This window comes from Plectropomus leopardus, chromosome 6, assembly GCF_008729295.1.
Source record: "Plectropomus leopardus isolate mb chromosome 6, YSFRI_Pleo_2.0, whole genome shotgun sequence".
NCBI lineage: Eukaryota > Metazoa > Chordata > Actinopteri > Perciformes > Serranidae > Plectropomus > Plectropomus leopardus.
The window spans coordinates 35,900,984-35,920,143 of NC_056468.1; the positions used below are offsets into that span (position 1 = coordinate 35,900,984).

General features: G+C 39.3%; 1 protein-coding gene across 1 annotated transcript in view; it reads right to left on the bottom strand.

Annotated features, from left to right (window-relative positions):
• Positions 1 to 9,939: 9,939 nt before the first annotated feature.
• The window catches only part of prdm6 (PR domain containing 6), a 109,808-nt gene continuing 100,587 nt past the window's right edge, over positions 9,940 to 19,160 (bottom strand). Inside the window, exons 7-8 of the mRNA XM_042488619.1 lie at positions 12,468 to 12,849; positions 9,940 to 10,156 (exon numbers count right to left, since the gene is read on the bottom strand). Coding sequence (XP_042344553.1) covers positions 9,940 to 10,156; positions 12,468 to 12,849 — 599 coding nt within the window. The remainder of the gene's footprint in view (positions 10,157 to 12,467; positions 12,850 to 19,160) is intronic.

Below are 19,160 nucleotides of genomic sequence, written 5' to 3' on the forward strand. Positions count from 1 at the left end.
CGGTAGTTAAAATGTCTCTGCAGCGGTGCGAGTGGGACAAATTCCCGTGTGCCGCCCGCACTCGGAAAATAAAGCGATTCTTATTCTGAAACCAATAAGACAAAACTCTGACATCAGTGCCTTACAAATAGGTAAACAGCCCAGAACTAGAATAAAACAAATAGACCAACATCTTCACCGCGCCAATAAATCACAAACACCTACTGGACCCTGAGAGGATGTGGACACACACACACTTAAACACACACACAGAGGAAAGTAATAAGAGTAAAATAGTGTAATATAAAATCGAAAAATTCTCACTTGCAGTTTTCCACATAAAAGGCGTCTCGCCGTGGGGGTCGGTTCATTTATCAGCCGGCTGGTCTATAAGTTCACGCCTCAGTGGGCCGCACCACTATTTATTAGGTGGGTTTTCTATGAAGAGCTGCATTGATTGTGAATAGTTTAAGTTGATGAATGTGTGGATATTATTTATTAAGGCAGCAGGCCGGGAGATTAATGCTCGGTTATTGTTTATTACAGTGCAGAGAGGAGGAGGAGGAGGAGGAGGAGGAGGAGGTGAAGCACAAACACCTCCATCACACACACACACTGTCACAGGTACGTGCATATGCAACCAAAATATGTGCACACACAAGCACATGCAAATATGCTCCTGTGCACAGATGAACCGTATTTTGCACACACATGCATGAATAAACACAGATATTTGGGGTATTTGTACTATAATGTAGCATAAACCTCAGTTTGACCACAACAAAAAACCACAACATCAGTAAATTCTGAAGCCTCTGAGAACCCAAATCACCAAAAACTTTCTTAATATGTAAATATTAATTTTTAAAAAAAGTCAAAAAATGAATTTCAAACAAATTTGAAATATTAGTTTTTCCTCAGTTTCCTGAAGTTGGGTTGATTTGGGCGGATTTAGGCAGAAAAGAAAATGCCAGTCTACTGTTTCCTACAAGTAAAACACACCATGGCAAAATCCTGGAAATTTATAATTAAGGGTTAATATTCCACCTTTGTTCAGATATGAAGGGCGTTTTATGAATTAGCTGCAGAAGTCTTAATGCTGTGATGACAATATAAGTGAAAATAGTCTTATTTGCTGTTTCTTCTTTTCTTTTTCTTTATCATTTGGACCATCAATAATTGTATAGATGGCAACTAAGACCATCAAAGTCCAGCAAGAACTGGGTCACAACCATTTAAGACCATCAAAGATCAGCATGAACTGGGACACAACCATTTAAGACCAGCATGAACTGGGACACAACCATTTAAGACCATCAAAGACCAGCATGAACTGGGTCATAACCATCAAAGACCAGCAAGAACTGGGTCATAACCATCAAAGACCAGCAAGAACTGGGTCATAACCATCAAAGACCAGCATGAACTGGGACACAACCATTTAAGACCAGCATGAACTGGGTCACAACCATCTAAGACCATCAAAGACCAGCATGAACTGGGTCATAACCATTTAAGACCACCACAGACCAGCAAGAACTGGGACACAACCATCTAAGACCATCAAAGACCAGCAAGAACTGGGTCACAACCATCTAAGACCATCAAAGACCAGTAAGAACTGGGTCACAACGATCTATTACCTCGGTGCAGAGTAATTTGAATCGGTGTTTTAGCTGCTTAGGAGGAGATGGAGGGTAATCAGTGACGACGGTTCATGGCATCTCGCCGTGAGCTGAAATTACCGCGTTCACCCGGGTTTTGCGTTCCCATCTATGTCGATCAGAGCTGGAGGTGATAAAAACCCGTGTCCACTGCAGAGTCATATGACCCGGGTGTGAATGGCGATTGTATGCATTCCCATTGCATTCCATTCCCAAGTTTTCTGTGCAGTGGGAACGAGGGTTAACACCATCAAAGACCAGCTAAAACTGGCTAAAACCAACTAAAGCCAGAACCAGCTGGTTTAAGCTGGTTTTTGATCTTCCTCTGTTGGACTTCCTCTGTCCGACCAACGGTCCAAAATCCAAATTTATAATATAAAAGAAGAAAATCCTCACGATAGAGAAGCTTTAATAGCAAATGTTTGACATTTATGTTTGAGAAATGACTCATTCTTCCTGACTATCACCTTTTCTTTCACTTATATTCTCTACAACCGCTGAGTTTTTCGGTGATAAAACTGATCAGAATCAAACCTGCTCCAGAGCGGCCTCTCTCTCTGTGCCCGTTATCATCTCACGGTTGTTCGCGGTCTGACAGTGTTACAGTCTGTCGACAGCACAGACAGCCAAATATGTTGAGAGTCAACACGGCGACGGGGGAACAAAAACACTAAATAGACGCTTCGATTTGGTTCACAGGAAAACTAATAATACTCGGTTTGGACGGACGGTGAGAGCAGAACCGGCTGCCATGTTTTTCCCACTTAGCCTCATCTGTGTGTGTGCGTGTGTGTGTGTGTGTGTGTATGTGTGTGTGATCTATAAAATTAGTCATTTTCAACACGTCTGCGAAACACAGTTCAGGACAATAAACCTTGTGTCACCTTTCAACACAACATGTGGTAACAACAACAGAGTCCGTGTCAACGTGTCGCTGTGTCCACACCTTTAACACATGAGCTGATGAAAGAGACAGTGTGTGCGTGTGTGTGTGTGTGTGTGAGAGAGAAACCCTAACTGTGTGCCAGCCAGCTCCTCACAGCTCTGACTATTAAGACTACATGGGAATGAAGTTTCTTGGCACACACTGGTGTTTTCATTTCATCAGAGAGGTCAGAGGTCAAGAAGGTGGTCGGGAGCGAGGAGAGCGGGAGGTAACGGCCTCCTGCTGACGGCAGGAGGAAAAACTCTCACCACGGCAAATTTTAAAATGGAAAACGGACCATCAGTCATTCGACCACTAAAAGAGCTTTCCAAGCCAATCAAATCCAATCCAAATGTATTTAATAATAAATATAAAATAGCACAAATGACATTAAAGAGGACAAAAACCAAGAAAACCCAAGCTATTTAAAAAGGCAATAAAACCACAAGGTAAATAATATGCTACAACGGCAACGCATGTAGATGCAGCAGCCAGTAGCTCCTCAAACCCTTGCTATTTTTTTGCTATATTTTGCTATTTTTTCGACTCTATGGCCTCATGCTAAAGCATGACTTTTCTACAACAGAGAAGCACTTATCAACATCGGGAAAAGTTGTGTGGAGTTTGGACTGAATGCAGTAAACAGTGAGAGAATCCCGACCAATGACATACACCGAGCGGCCAGTCAGACCCGGACAAAGAGTGGGAGGAGAGCCTGCATCAGGGCGAGGCTCACTGCCTTGGTCCAAGAGCTGCTCCTCTACCAAACCTTCTTCTGGCTAATATCCGCTCAAAGGGGATGAGATGTGATTTTAGTTCACTCAGCAACAAATCAGAGACTGCTCTGCGCACATCTCCTCAGAGACATGTTTAACCCCTAACATCCCAGATCAAACTGTTGCACTGGATGGACGGACCTTCTTGGGAGCCACAAGGACACAAGAAAAAATATACACTGCAGGAATTAAATGATGCCATCAGCAGCAACATGCCCAAACAACTGGATAGAATATTCATAGTAGTTGCTGATCTTAATCAACTCATCATTCAACTCCAAAGATGGAGCAGGATCAAGGATTAATGAAATTTTTTTTAAAACTTTGTTTAAAAAATGACTAATAAATCAGCCTTCTACCTTCATCCCAACTCGTCACATGGTGCCGCTCTCTCAGTGACCCTCTGCATCTACTTTTGATGTTTTCGGTATCTTTCTGTGTCAGCTGTGATGGCACATGGCAATCAACACGGACCGCCACGATGGTGAGGTTTAAGCAAAAGAAGCTCATGGTAAGGTGTAGAAAAAAAACAACACACGTCCACTTTGGAAGCAAACTTCAGACACACGAAAGTCAGTTCCTCCTAATCCGCCCGCTCGCTTTGTAAGCGCACTCATGCTCCTTACAGTTAGCGTTATTAACTGACACTGTCCTTCAGCATTTCAGGCGCACACGACCGGTTATGTCCGGCCAAGTTCTCAACTCGCCCGTGCGTGTTGCACGTGGACGTTAACAGTGCTGTCTGGCCGTCTGCCGCTGTACAATAACAACGCCGCCGGTTCTGTCCAAGCGTGTTCGGCGTCATGCTTGTATACTGAAAACACCGACAGAGCGGACGCACTTGGCGAGTTTAGAGAGAGAATGGGCTGAAGCCACACCCACCCCAAAACCTCTACTACTACTACTACTACTACTACTACTACTACTGCTACTGCTACTACCACTACTACTACAAAAAAAGAGTAAAGTTCTCAGAGTTCCCACACATTTACAAACGAGAAAACTTCTCAACTTTTTCATGACTTATTAAAAAGTCTGACAGCAGCACGAGAAAAGTGACGTTTCAAGGGTTAAATGGTTTAAAGTGGATTTTGGACTCAACCTCTAGGCCTTGGTGAATGTGTGTGTGTGTGTGTGTGTGTGTGTGTGTGTGTGTGTGTTTGCAGCATGCAGCGATGCAGAGTGAAGTGTGTTGATTGACCCGTGCGGAGTCGGTCTAATCCATACAGAGTTATATCTGCGCTGTGAGGACGACTCGTCTGTCCGCCTGTGTATGAAGACATTATTCCCCCCGAGACCAGCAGCTATAAATCACTGCTCCCGCCTCGTCAATACACAATCAATGGCTCTCTGAACACACACTCTCCCACACACACACACACACACACACACACACACATATACTGTATGTTTGTGAGCAAATAAAATCAGCCGTACAAACACACCAAACTCTTTCCTTCCATTACTTTTCTCTCTGTCTTTTCCTCCAAACATCCATCTCTCTTTATGTTTCTCTCTTTCTTTCTCTCTTTCTTTCTCTCTTTGACTCTATTGATCAACCTATTAAAGCAGAAAGCTCACATAATGTCCTCTAATCAACCAGCTGTACTCATCAAATGAGCCCAGAACAAAAAAACAAGCAAACAGCCGATATCATGTCATCGTGAGGGCCGACGCAGAAACACGTATTCACAGCGCTCGCTTAACCCTTTAAAACCTGAGCAAACTGGCTTGGTTTCTCTCAAAAAGAGTACAAAAACACAAAAAACAAAAAAAGCAAGAAATCAGCAAAAAGTTACAAGAAAATTACTTAAATAAGCCAAAAAAGGTCAAACAAATAAACAAACAAAAAAAAAGACAAAAACATGTAAAAAATGTACAATTTGTTGTCTGTATCATCATTTTAAATACATAATTATAATAATTATGAATACAGTTTTCTGGACATTTTTCCTTTTTTTAAAAAAAAAAATTCTCCCCTTTAAAAAAAAGATAAAGAAATCTGATAGTCAGGTTTTGCTCATGCCTTGAAAATTTAAGTGCCATAAAATAAAACTGAATAAACACATCCAATTTAACTTTTTAAAACCTGAGAAAATTGGGTTGTTTTTTTTTTTTTTAAATATGGGAAGATTGGTAACATTGGTAAAAAGTGACAGGAAAATTATCTAAAAATAAGCAAAGAAAAATAAAATCAAATAGGACGAAAAATTAGGAAATTACCTGAGAAAACTGCTTTAAAATTATAATAATAATCCTGTATAATTTTTTTTAAATTAACATTGTGATAATCGGAATTCTTTTTTTCCCCTTTGTGTTTTTAAAAAATATTCGAAATATACTTATTTCTTGCAAAGTTGCTCGTTGCTTTTTTCCCGTGTTTTAGAAAGAAAAGTTATTATTATTAAGATTAAGTCAAAGTCACACTCTCCTGAAAACTTACTGCAACTGAGCCAGAAAAACCTGAAATTTTCCGTAACAACATTACATAAACCTTTTATTAAAGATGTTTAAACTCGACCGTATGCAGACAACAACAACACAAAGTAGGTTTTCATTATAGCGGCAAACGTGACAGATAAAAATAGACTTTGAAGGAATTTCTACGAGCCCGTCCATCACTGTGACGGATCATTATTAGTAACTCCTGCGGCTACACGCTGGGAAAAAAAGAATAAAGTCATTTTTCAACACATCTGTGTGACCAGCAGGGACAACACACATCTGTGTTAGTGTTAAATGCAAATATGTCCTCAGAGCTGCGTGATAAATCTCCTGAATGTCAACAGTCTTGTTTCAGCCTGACATGCAAACATTAAATGTCATTATTGTGGATTTTCTCTGCTCGTAGAGCAGCAAGCGAGCCTTCAGCGCACATTAAAACATGTCGCATCTTGCATCGATAAATAATTTATATTTTGAGACATTACTTTGATTACTATCAAACAATTATGAGCGTCTCCAGATCGTCATATTTAAGCTAAAACCTTAAAGGAAGGCTCCTTGATGAGCGTGCAGTTACAGTGCAGGTCTTGAGAAGGTTTGTGTTTAATTTAACTGTGTGGACACAGTTCAGCCTGACGGTGGTTTACTTTATGAATCAGTGAGAGAGTATTGGCAATATTTCAAAAATACAGAATGACTCCACTATAAAGTGTATTATTTTATGTTGATTTTTTCTTTACCAATTACAAAATATGCAAAAAACAGAATTAAAGACATTTTACTGGGGTCGGTGGTGATATCGCCAAAAACCTGCCATTTAATGGTTTAAAAAATTAATAAATATGTGTTATTCATGATTAGGACTGATGTTAGTTAAAAAATGTACTCAATGAAAGTAGAAAATAATATTAATGTGTAATATTTTTTAAAGTTTGATTTTTAAAAGCAAATTTTGCAAAATGAATGTGTTTAATATGAAAGTGGGTAACAATGTCACTAATAATATTTGATAGTGTTTTTTGTTTCATTTTATTTTATTTATATTGATATTTGATTGATTAATTGGTGAATTAATTGTTATCTTTGTTTACTATTTTTAAAGTAGTTAGTAAACATTGTTTAGTCATTCACGTATTTTTACCCCCCAAAAAACACATCAGCGTTCAAAAAAACAAACATGACGTTGCTTCTACGTGAAATTGACCCGACGTTTCAAAGCGCGGCAGATAACTTACAATAAAAAACATAAAAAATGTTCAGCTGCGTTGTTCAAACAGCAAATATCACCATGGTAATTTTAAAAAAAATTATATTTGGGGTAAGGTCTCGCCTCGTCTCAGCTCGTGTTTTTTTAGGTTTTCCAACATTTAACACGCTCCGTTCTTCATGTGAGATTATTGCAGCCGTTACATGAGTAATAAATAATAATTAAATGTTTAACTGTAACACTGGAAAAACTTTTAGAAAACCTGTGCTGCGGCCAAACACTGACAGGGCACTGCTAACAAACGACAAAATTAACATTTAATTCCTCCATTAAGTCATCTGTGTGATGACGGACGCTTTCACTGAGATCTAAAGTGTCCGTCCTCTGATATACAGGCGTGATTTTGTCCGTATACACATACATGCTTTAATCATAAACTACATGAACCACCAGTGAGAGATCAAAGTGCCCGCCAACAATACTCTATTTTCACGTAATGGCGCTTTAAAACACCAGCGCAGTAAACACATCAATCAGAAGAGCTTATTAATTTTGCTCATTGAAGTGGAGTTTTTTTTGTAAAACGTCAAAGCTGTGAGTAGAAACGCCGTCCATTTATGCTCCGATTTCTCCCGTGATTCATCACTCATCGTCCTCGCAAAACTTAAACAGTATCCTTACACCCCGACACCAGTTTAAAACCGGATCGAAAGCACTTCCAAGGCCTCGTTGACATAAACAAACTGCTCCTCCGGTGATGGATTTTGTTGAAATGACACACGAGGAGGAGGGGGGGAAAATAAATAAAAAATGACACGGAAGACGAAAAAGTTCCGAAAAAGAAACAGTCAGCAGAAAAAAAGAAAACCTGAAAGAGATGGAGCTGAGAGGAGGTGTGTGGTGTTTTTTTTTAAAAAGCTGATATAAAGAGCCATCAGTCTTCAGCTCCAAATGTTCCCATCAAGTAAACGTCAATAAATATGTATGAAGGGAGAGGAGGAGGAGGAGGAGGAGGAGGAGGAGGAGAGAACTTAAAGAAAAGCCAGCCAGCTATACTGGTTTAATGTCTAAAAACTAAAACTTTTTTCTTTTTTAAAGGTAATACAGATGGATAACTGATTAAAAAACAGTGTATTAATGTACGACCACCTAAAAAGACCCCGAACACCTCCTTGTGGTCCACCAGAGCAGCCCAGTCTCACTCCCAACTTATCAAACACGTCCGCTCTATCTGTACTTTCAGCGCACGAGCGTCAAACCAGAGCCCGTTAAATCAGCTGAGTCTACTTTCCGTCTTCACAGAGACACGGTTAACCCCAAGCGTCCCGGATCGAGCTGTTGCACTGGACAGACGGACCTTGTTGGGAGCCATAAGGACACAAGACTCTGATGCAAATTGAAAAAATGCACTGCAGGAATCGAATGTTGCCATCAGCAGCAACCAGATGGAGATTTTTACGGCAGCTGCTGATTTTAATCAGCTCATCCTTCAACGCCAAAGATGTAGCAGGATCAAGGACGAAAGAAATTTTGTTTATTAAACTTTGTTTAAAAAATGACTAATAAATCTGCCTTTCTTCTGCCTTCTACACAAGATCAAAGACCAGTAAGAAAAACCAGCTATCAGCATAAGCTGCTTTTTAGCTCTTTTTTTCAGCACTGAGCGACAGTGTCAGGTAATAACGTAAACACATCATATAAGGAGCGCTGGCGTGCTTACTGGACGGGCACAAACAACTGACCTTCATGTGGGAGTTCGCTGGTTTCCAGAAACAACACAGCGACCTCAAAGCCAGAGGTCGCTGTGTTGTTTCTAAACCAGAGGCGTCAAACTCATTTTAGTTTGGGGCCACATTCAGCCTATTTAAATGTCAAGCGTGCCGGAGCAGTAAAACCGTCAGATATTTTACAGTTTAACAAACTCGAGGCGTCCTGAACTCACGTTTTGATTTTTGTCTAAAACTGTGGACCAATGATTTTTATGGCTTCTCAATTTTCAGATTTGAAGTAACTGCAAGATAGAAATGTAGGACATTTACCTTGGAATATCTCTAAATGTACACAATTAAAATGCTTGATTTTTGCGTCTGTATGTAGTCGGAGAGTTTAACAACTGAAATGTACCAGTCCATGTCAGGAATTATCGATTCAATTTTTATTTCCACGAACCCAAAAAAATCAGAGAATAAAGACAACTTCCTCACAATATTGTCTCATTTACGTTATCATTTGTCACAGATAAAATCAATCAGGCTTGAAATTTCAAGTGAAGTCATCCTGAGGGCCGGCTCTGGCCCCCGGGCCGTATATTTGAAACCCCTGACCTAAACCTAAGCTGGAACCTCAGAGGCCATTAAAACCCCTTAAGGATCTATAAAACTTCTTCCAAAGGACCAAAACCTTCCCAAAATCCTCCTGAATGACCAGAACAGACTTTTGGACTCGTTTGTTGGAAGGTTTCCATTAACCCTCAAACTGCACAAATTGAAATTGTGAATATAAAATAAGCCTAATGGAAACACGTCAGTTTGTTCATCACAAAAAAGTTTCTATGCTCGCATTTATTTTGATGCTGGTTTATGCACTCTGGCACAAATTGTGTACTAAGAGTACAAAACTTCTTACAAAACTTCCATCATATTTTTTATAGACCGTTTTTGTTGGCACATTATAATTTTATTTTATTTATGTTATTGTTTTTGCAAATTATTTTTATTATCTAACATTTTAATATTTACATATTTTTATATTTGTAATTTTTTTTTTACTATTGTATTGTTCTTTCGCTGCTTATACTTCGTACCTCTTAGCCGCTGTAACACTGTGACTTTCCCCTCTGTGCGACTAATAAAGGATTATCTTATCTTAATTTAACTTTATTTTTACCGCGCATTAAAAATTGGTTGAGGGGCCAGATTTGAACCAATGTTTGAAAGCTGAGCGTCACTGCTCTCTGCAGGGGGTGACGCTGTGATGGGCATACTGGTCTGACCCCAGTCCACTCCAGTGTGAGGCACGGCGAGGCCTCGGAGCTCCAGGTCTGTTTGGCTTGTTCAGCTGAATCTGATCTGCTCCTCCGTCCCATAAAACCTTCCTATTGACAGGCAGCTCCACATCGACCCTCCCTCCCCCCGCCATATCCAGCACACATTTTTCTTCCCTATGAGTATTAGTTTATTGAATAAGTGGCATCTGTTTTCCTGGCCCCGTCACCGTAAGGCGAGGTATTTCTCACTGACGCACAGCGTTGATTTATACGCCGCTCTGACTCTCCCCGCAAAAAAATAAAGCTAAGCAAAAAATTTCCAATACATCCTCCAACACACACACACATCACATCTCCTCTTCCTCCCTCCGTGCTGTATATAATTAAGTTGGCAGATGTTATACACACTCAGACACTTTTACACTCTCTTCACTCTTATCCACAAACTCCCACTTTCTGTCACACACAAACTGTGTGATGATGAGACAACCTCGGGAACAAATTGCTAAACTAAACGTCTGCTTTGCCCGGCTTCCTCTGAAAAACTGCAACAACAAGGTTTTAAAAACTCGAACGCTGTGTCACGTTCATCACGTTAATGCAAATACAAGAGTTCCTGGCTCTGCCGCAGGAGATATACACACTCTGATGCTGTACAAGCGTCATTTGCTTCCATACGCACAAGGAAATGGATGGAAACAGTCTCATTTTATTCTCCTTTAACCCTTTGAAACCTGGAGTGACATTGCTTTTTTAGTGTTGCCTTTCACAAGGATTTAAACCTTTGAACCCCGAGCAAATTAGTGCAAAATCTTTCAAAAACATGGAAAAAAGGCAATAAGAAACTTGGTAAGAAATGTTCAACAAATAAAACTAAAACTGTGTTTAAAAAGCTCAGGGAAAAATGTTTACATTAAAAAGAAGAAAGGCTACAGAGAAACTATGTTTACAGCTAATTATCAAAATTACAAATTTAAAATTCAACTGCATAATTGTGATTTCCTTTTTTTTTCTTTTTTAATTTTTTTTTGTTTTCATTTTCATTTTTCTTTTTTAACCTATTCTCAGGAAATTTTCTTGTACTTTTTTTTTTTTATTACTGATTTCCTGCTACTTTTCTTTCGTAATTTCTACTTTTGTTGCTCACTGTCTTCTTGCCATGCATTTGAAATAAATCAAGCAAATTTGACCAGGTTTCAAAGGGTTAAGCCATCAAAAGTAGGGATGGGCCAGATTATTTTAAACCAGTTTAATTTTTAGAGCCAGAGTGGACTGGACTGGTATACCGAATTTTACACACTTGAGTCAGCAGCTGCTCCCGAGTGGAACATAAAAACATTGTGTCCTAACAGCAAACCACCAACGACACTAAATATCAAACAAAAGTCGGAGACTGTATCATATTAATTCGCTGTGAGATGTAAATTCACCACTTCTTCACCTTATGGTGCAGTTTCTCTCCTTGCATGTCTGCAGCTGCTTTCACCAAAGAGCAGCGTGGGAGTTAAGAGCACTCACTCTGCAGCAAAATCTGGGGACCAAAATTTCCACAGCTGCACACTACACAGAAAAAAACACTTCTGAACTTGAAGCCATCAGTCGACTGAGGAACTCTGACGGATTATTCGAATCTCTGACTTTCAACTAATACAATATAAGTTGGATTCAGAACAAGCCGCTGATGAAGTCAACTTTAATTTTTTGCAAGAACATTTACTTAATGACAAATGTTGGTTCAGCTGGTTTGCATTAAATCAAACATGTTAAAGCGCGTACGCCGGATAGAACAGAAAACCACACAACTCTGATCAGAAGTAACAGGAAACGATCTTATAACCAGCTGAGGTGAAGAAATGAAGGTCCTGAAAATTCAAATACTTTATCTGAGAATCTCAGAAACAGTAACTGTAGCTTTCACTGTTGTATATATGTTACTTTTATCTATAATGCTTTTTCAATAGTCAAAATCTTGATGTAATCAAACCTTTTAGGCTGAAAAAATAAATAGTCAATCAGACTTCTGAAACTGCCTGTGCATCATGGTCTGACTGTTACGTACCCCAAAATTTGCGTGATGGGGCCCAAGGTTAAATCTGATGCACTGATATTGAGCTTTGTAACTCTCTAAAGAGACATTTGATGGATTATTTAAATGTTTTTGAGCTATAAAAAGATGTCAGCTTTGGTAGCTGTCTCAGCTTCTTTATACGTTACCTAAAACATAAAGTTAAAGAGTCTAATGCGTATACATGTTTGCATATTGAAATGCTTCTGTTGTGAATGCATTTTTATGCATTTGTTTTAATGTTTTTAAAATCTGTATTGCTGTGATGTCTTGGCTGAATTTCCTGTCTGCACAACTAATTCACGCTTGGGTACTAATGAAGAAACCTTGGATGGAAAACATCAGGAAACCATCTTTTGAGACAGTTTTTGGATGATTTTGGACTGGAGAATTAAAGCATCTTATTCGATGTGGTCTTACCTGTCTGGATTCTGCGGACAGACGTGCATCTGCAGCAGGATCCTCTGGGTGAAGGTCTTGAAGCACTGGCCACACTTCCACAGGTGCCAGTCGCTGAAGTCGCTGCTCAGCTGGCTGGTGGAGGTCGGACTCGCCAGGACTCGCTGGTTCTTTGACCCCAACTGGCCGTAACTGGAGTCTGACTGAGCCCCGACCCCGACCTTGTCTAACAGGGAGAAATTCCTCGAGCAGGGGGAGTGAGGGAAAACCATGGAGCGCATGAGGGTGGTGGAGGGGGTGGAGGAGGAGGAAGACGAGGAGGAGGAAGGTTTGCCGTTCTTGTTGAAGGACTGGAGGGACTCCTGCCTGGTCATGGCTTCCACCACAGTCGCTGGGACGTTTACTGCAAAAAAAAACAACACAGAAATGGTTTGATTAGGGAGGTTTTCAGGTTGCTGCAAGAGAATTCACTAAAGTTTCCCTATAATGAGCTAAAGTGATAGATAGATAGAGCTGATGTGGACCAGAGAGAGAACTGAGTCCACTTTCTGTTAGTCCACTTTTTTGTCCACTTGAAGAGGACTGAGTTTGGTTCTTTTAAAGTGGACTGAATGTCCTCTAATCTTAGAGACAGAGATGGGATATCTGCAAGAAACCTGGTATAAAAAGATCAATTCTTCCTGTTAAAAGGACGCCTCACTGGAGATGTATATTCTGGACATGTCCTAACTGAGAGAAGTCCATTGAGATGGACCCACAACGTACTGGTGGGTTTGCATATCATGCTTAAACTGGGAGAGTCTCAGGATGTCCAGGAGGAGCTGGAGGACATGACTGAGATCTCCACATGGATGGCACAATAAATGAAAAAAAAGCACTTTTGTTTGATCTATCAGCAGGACAAATTCTCATCTGTGTGCCGTGCTTGATGAGTAAAAGCAACTCTGAATTTGCTGTTGTGATGGAAACAGAAAACCAGCCACACTGTCCTAACTGGGGCCAGATCTGCCCCAGTTAGCCCAGGGCAAACTGCAGCTCCTGGTTCCAGTGAATGGAATTATGGGTCTAGTTAGGCTGTTTGGAGTCTGTTCGTTAGTACAGTTACAGCCACATATTGTTCCTCTCTCTCACCGCAGATATGTCCCTCAAATTATGGCTGAGGGCCCAAACGGGGCCTCCAGTTGGTTTCTGGTGGCTTACCACATGATGGCAGTCCTGGTGAGTCTTTATTTACTTGGACAAACCCACTACTTTTACTGCTACTACTAATAAATGTAATACTTCTGCTACTGTTATTGGTGCTGAACTTCCTAATATTAGTACCACTGTACTCTTTTGCTGCTGCTACTGTGACATCGATGGTTAGTACCACAACATCAGTGATATTACTGCCATTACTACCTCTGCTTGTACTACTCATACCACTAGCTCTGCAGAGCCATCTATTGACACTAATACACCGTCTACTTTTGCTACTAATACTACTCAATTCATATTGTAAGTATGTTCAGAATTCATTACAGACAGACATCATAATGACTTACTGCATTATAATGCATTATAAGTGTGTTCATAATGCGTTATAATGATTATAGACAAGGGCTTCATAGAAGGTGTTACCCCTATTTCTTCTACAACTTCTACTACTTTTACTGCTGCTACTACCCAAAGATTGTATTGATAGAACTATTAGTACTACTACTTTACTACTACCACTATCAATACTATAAATTAGGGGTACAAATCACTGGGTTCATCACAATACAATATTATAACGATACTTTGGACAATGATACGATATTTGCCGATGTCACAAAGTCTACTACAATACGATTTCGATTTGATTGAGGGGCCTGTGATCGATATGGGCCGATATTATCTGCTCTTTTAACACAGTTGGCCAGAAGAGATAAAAACAACATATACATAACTGGAATTAATTAAAACTGGTTCATTCTGTTTGAAAATGCTTTCTTTGTGTTCGACTTTAAGACGAACTTCTCCCAACATCCCCAAAATGTGGATTTAAAATATATTTTCACCAAAGTATAAAACTCAATAACAACTGTCAAGGATCAGAGACAAAACAACTGTCTTATGTAGGTCACATTTCCCCCACATACTCAACATGCTAATGTTATTAGCATACGCCTATGGCATTTTACATTGCATGAATTAGCTTAGCGGCTAGTGGACTTTACTCTTAACCAGTTTAATATTATTTATACTTTCTGACAGAACAGATGACTTTCAGTCTACATGCACATTTTTTCAGTCAACATCTCTGAAACAGAGCAGCTAACAGTGAAGAGGCCTAACAGGTATTTCCTGTTTCCTCTGTACGGCTTTTGTTTACATATCGCCTGCGCCGTCTGTTTATTTGCAGTTTCTTGAAAACAAAACATTTTCACGCTGATGATTTATTCCCGAGTAAACAGCGTTATCATCGTTCTCTCGTGGATTTATTTCATGGATGTATTAATGTATTACAGTGAAGTGGCTTTCTCTCGGCTGCTCGCCATGACGTCATCATCTGCCGGACGCTGTGTGACAGCGACACAGACTTTCAAAATAAGGACACGCCTGAAAGAGGATGATATGGATCGATGTTTACACTTTGCATCGATGTTACGTGATCGATGCTCATTTAATCGATATATCAGTGCAGATCAATGGATTGTTATAACCCTACTATTAATATGCGTAAAAGGCTAGTCGTCCAGCCAGTGCTATCTTAACAAATCTACAAGTATTACATCTGCTACTACAATCAAGACTACCACTACTACTACATCACAACTAGTGCTTCTGCTACTTTTACCACAACTTGTGTGACAAATACTACTTCTAATGATTTCAGCAGTATTAAGAACATTAACTTACGTTCTTATATTAACAGTTCAGTTTATGTTAGAAAACCACATATTTCTCCTTTTACCTTTATTGAAAGCTTCGAAGCTTTAATGTTGGCTATGAACCCCTAATCAGCCATAAATTCATACATTTTTTCACCGTTTTTCGTGAGATAAGTTCTTGAGATCAAGATAAAGAAACTGGATTTTCCCTAAATTAATTTGAGATCTCGAGATACCAAAATAGTGCTATAACAGCGGCTAATCGTTGAAAGAATGTCTTTGAAACATTATACTGTGTAGCAATGTCAGAGGAGCGGGAGGATTTCGGCAGGGGGGGCGACGTGGGTGATATTTGTGTCCAGTTTTGTTAAAATGAGTGACGCAGCGAGGCACCAAGTTAGCTCGACAGAAAGCTGATAAACATCACTAAAGAGGAGAAAAGTGTATTTTCAAAATTTAGGACGAACTGTCCCTTTTAGGTTAAACTTGTGATTTACTTCAGTTTTTGTACATCCGTCCTTTGTGTTCTTGAAGGTTTTCATTGCTCATAAATTTAATTTATTTTGCGAAGCACTTTGTGTCTGTTTTGATAAGTGCTCCGTAACAAAAATATCTGAACTCAGAGGCGGGCGAGATGTACGTCTGAGGCAGATGAGACGGACAGATTTCAGACACAGAAGTGTTGCTGGTCAAGTGCAATGACATTAACGGAAAAAAGGGACCGTAGAAAAGTGTGTAAATTAGATTTCGGGGGAGCCAGCTGATGTTAGCTGTCCTCACTTGACCCAGAAGTCTGCTGTGTTTGTTTTCTGTGGTTTGATCAACTGACAGAGCTGGACTCCATAACCCCACATTACGTCTGAAATAACATTAAGGGGCTCTAACTCACTGTGGATGGTTTCGCTTTTCGTTTTGCAAAACTAGTTTGTTTGGAAAAACTTGGCACCATCAACTGGCAGGAAGTCAAATCGTCTGACTTCCTCTGTCTGACACCAGAGAGCCATTAGTGTCCCGTCCTCTGTCCACAGCGACTGTACACTGAATCATGTCCACAGTCTCTCTCGAGCCTAGACCGAGCTTTAGTCCCTAAATTCATCACTGAACTCTGAAAAAGAAATGGTCCGCTAGTGCCTACGTTCGTATTTTTGTTCGTTGTAATGTCATTTCTGGAGTTTTTTTCAAATACTTTTCATCTGTAAAATCTGTATAACCTTTTATATGAGTCAATAATCAATAATTATAGATTTAATGTGATGTCTTTTTATAGTTTGTCTCTTAATTTATCCTTTATTTTTTCTTTTATTCTCTCTTGATCATATTTAATTCCATTATCAGTATTAATATTTATGTGCTTACTGATAATATTCTTTGAATTGTATTTTCACTTATTGGCACTGGCTGTTTTTTTGGTTTTTTTTGTAATTGTTGCTCTTTTGTAATTGCATTTGTATTTATTTATTTTTTTTTCACTTGCTCATTTTCTTTCCTCTTTTTTTAGGATGTTGTTTTGGTTGGTTTTTTTTTGGCTAATTTTCAGGTAATTTTTCTTGTACTTGAGTTTTTCCTCTTTTGCTGCTCATTACATTCTTCCCATGTTTTTGAAAAAATAAAAATAAATACATAAATGAATAATTAAATATTAAAATAACAAATAATAAAATATTAAATTTTTTGAATGAATAAATAATGAATCAAATAAATAAATAAATGAGGAATAAAGAAAGACAATTTGCCCAAGTGTCAACGGTAAGGGCTGAGCGATACTGAAAAAAGTCTTATCACAATCATTTTTTTCATATCAGTCGATATCGATATATATCACGATATACATCAAATCACTATTTCTGTCGAGCTTAAAGGTTCCTTTGACTCCTCAGTGAGACATGAAGATATCATAACCAGTGATGCACAATAATGATTATTTCAACCGATAAACCGATAATTTCCAGCTTCTATTGGCCGATAAGATACCGATAACCGATAACTTCTTTCTGTTTGTTTTTCATTACCTGAGGATCTGAAAGGCTGAGTACACCTAAACTCAAACCACGTCCAGCGTGTCCTCTCATCATGTCCTCTCATCATGTCCCCGTCACAGTTGAGGGGAGTTGAGTGGACATTCAGAGACACCGCCAGAGACATCGGCGAAGAATGATTGTGGAGCGGAGAGACCGGCGGAGACACCGGCAGACAATGAGAGCGGAGCAGACATTCGGAGACACCAGCGGAGACACCAGCGGAGACACCAGCGGAGAATGAGAGTGGAGCGGACATGGCTGGAATATGTTGGACTATGTCTCATATTTCAATCGAGGAAAAGTTATATCGGGATTGATATCATTATCGTTTTATCGCCCACTTCTGTTCAAAGCTTAAAAGAATTAATTTGATTGAATTTACCATCTTTTCTGAGCAACAGTTTTGTGTCAAAGGAAATAAAAGCCCGTCCCATATGGACGTCTGTCCCAAATATAAGCCTCTGAGCTCAATGACTTAAGATAATCGTCTGGGCTCTTCACTGAAATTTCACTGTACGTCTGTTTTTAAGATAAAAGAGCTGTATGGTTCCTCCACTAATTAAAGAGGACTGTTTGGTCTTTTGTTCCTCTCTCTAACATCGCCGTGCTGCCTCCCTGCAGTCGGGTCATCATAACCGTTTTCCATCCTTCATCATCTCACCTCTGTCATCGGGCCACCAGGCTCCATTGATCCTCTAATAACCTTATGAGGAGATAATTACACCATTTGTAAGTCGCCCGCCGGCTCTATCGACGCCCGCGTTACGCGCCGCTCGCCAGCACTTAATTCATTTTGCTACAAACATCGCATATACAAAAAATGCGAGTCGATGCGGTTTGGGCTGCGCTTGAGATGCATCATCGAAATGGGAGAATTATGCAGATGCAGTTTGCAACACTGCAGAGTCGGTGCTTTCTTTCTTTTTGGGGGGGGTGTTCCCGTCCAGAGGGGCGTGACATGAATACAAACTGACTCCACCAGGGAGCAAAGTGCAAAGTTTTAACCCTAAAAGAGGTGAAAGCTCAGGTGGAGTTTCAGCTTCTGTCAGTTTCATTTCAAAACTCTTCTGAGATGCATCGATGACACATCACCCAAAACTGATCTTTGACCTCATACCAATGGATCCGACACACAGATTTAGGTGTAAAGTTGATTTTTTAAAAACATGGACACCCTTTTTTAGATATACGGGTTAAAGACTGAAGAATTTGATGCTAAAGGTGGATCACCGCCCTGAAAACTGTCAAAATACTTTTGGGTATTAGAGGAGAAAAAAGAAAAGTAAAAACTTATCTCTTCATTTTAGGTTTTAACGAGTTCTGATTCAGCTGCTTTGCATTCTGCTTTGTTTCCTTGATTTCATGCAATTTATATACTCTTATTTTATTAATAATGTCAGTAGGTTTTATTTCATTTATTTTATTTTCCATTTTATGTTCTGCACTCTGCACTAAATTTTTATCCTTATTTTATCTTATTTTTATTAGTATTATCAAGCGGATTTTATCCAAGTGAAGATGCATTTTATGTATTTTATTCTGATTTGATTTTATTTTTACATGCAGGTTTTATCATGTCTTTTTGTCTTTTATGGGTTTTGGTGTATTTAATTTCTTTTCTGTAGAGGCTGTTTTGCTGTATTTCTTGTATTAAAAGGTGCTATACAAATAAAGTTTATTATTATGATTATAGGGAAGAATGATTTGTACAACGTAATGTTATTTATTTATTTAATTCAAGTTACTTCCTTTTTTATATGCTTTGTTTTCTAAACCTGCTTAAAACTCATGTTTTTTATGTTTATGTATTTTAAGTGCTGCTTCATTGTGAACTGTAGTTG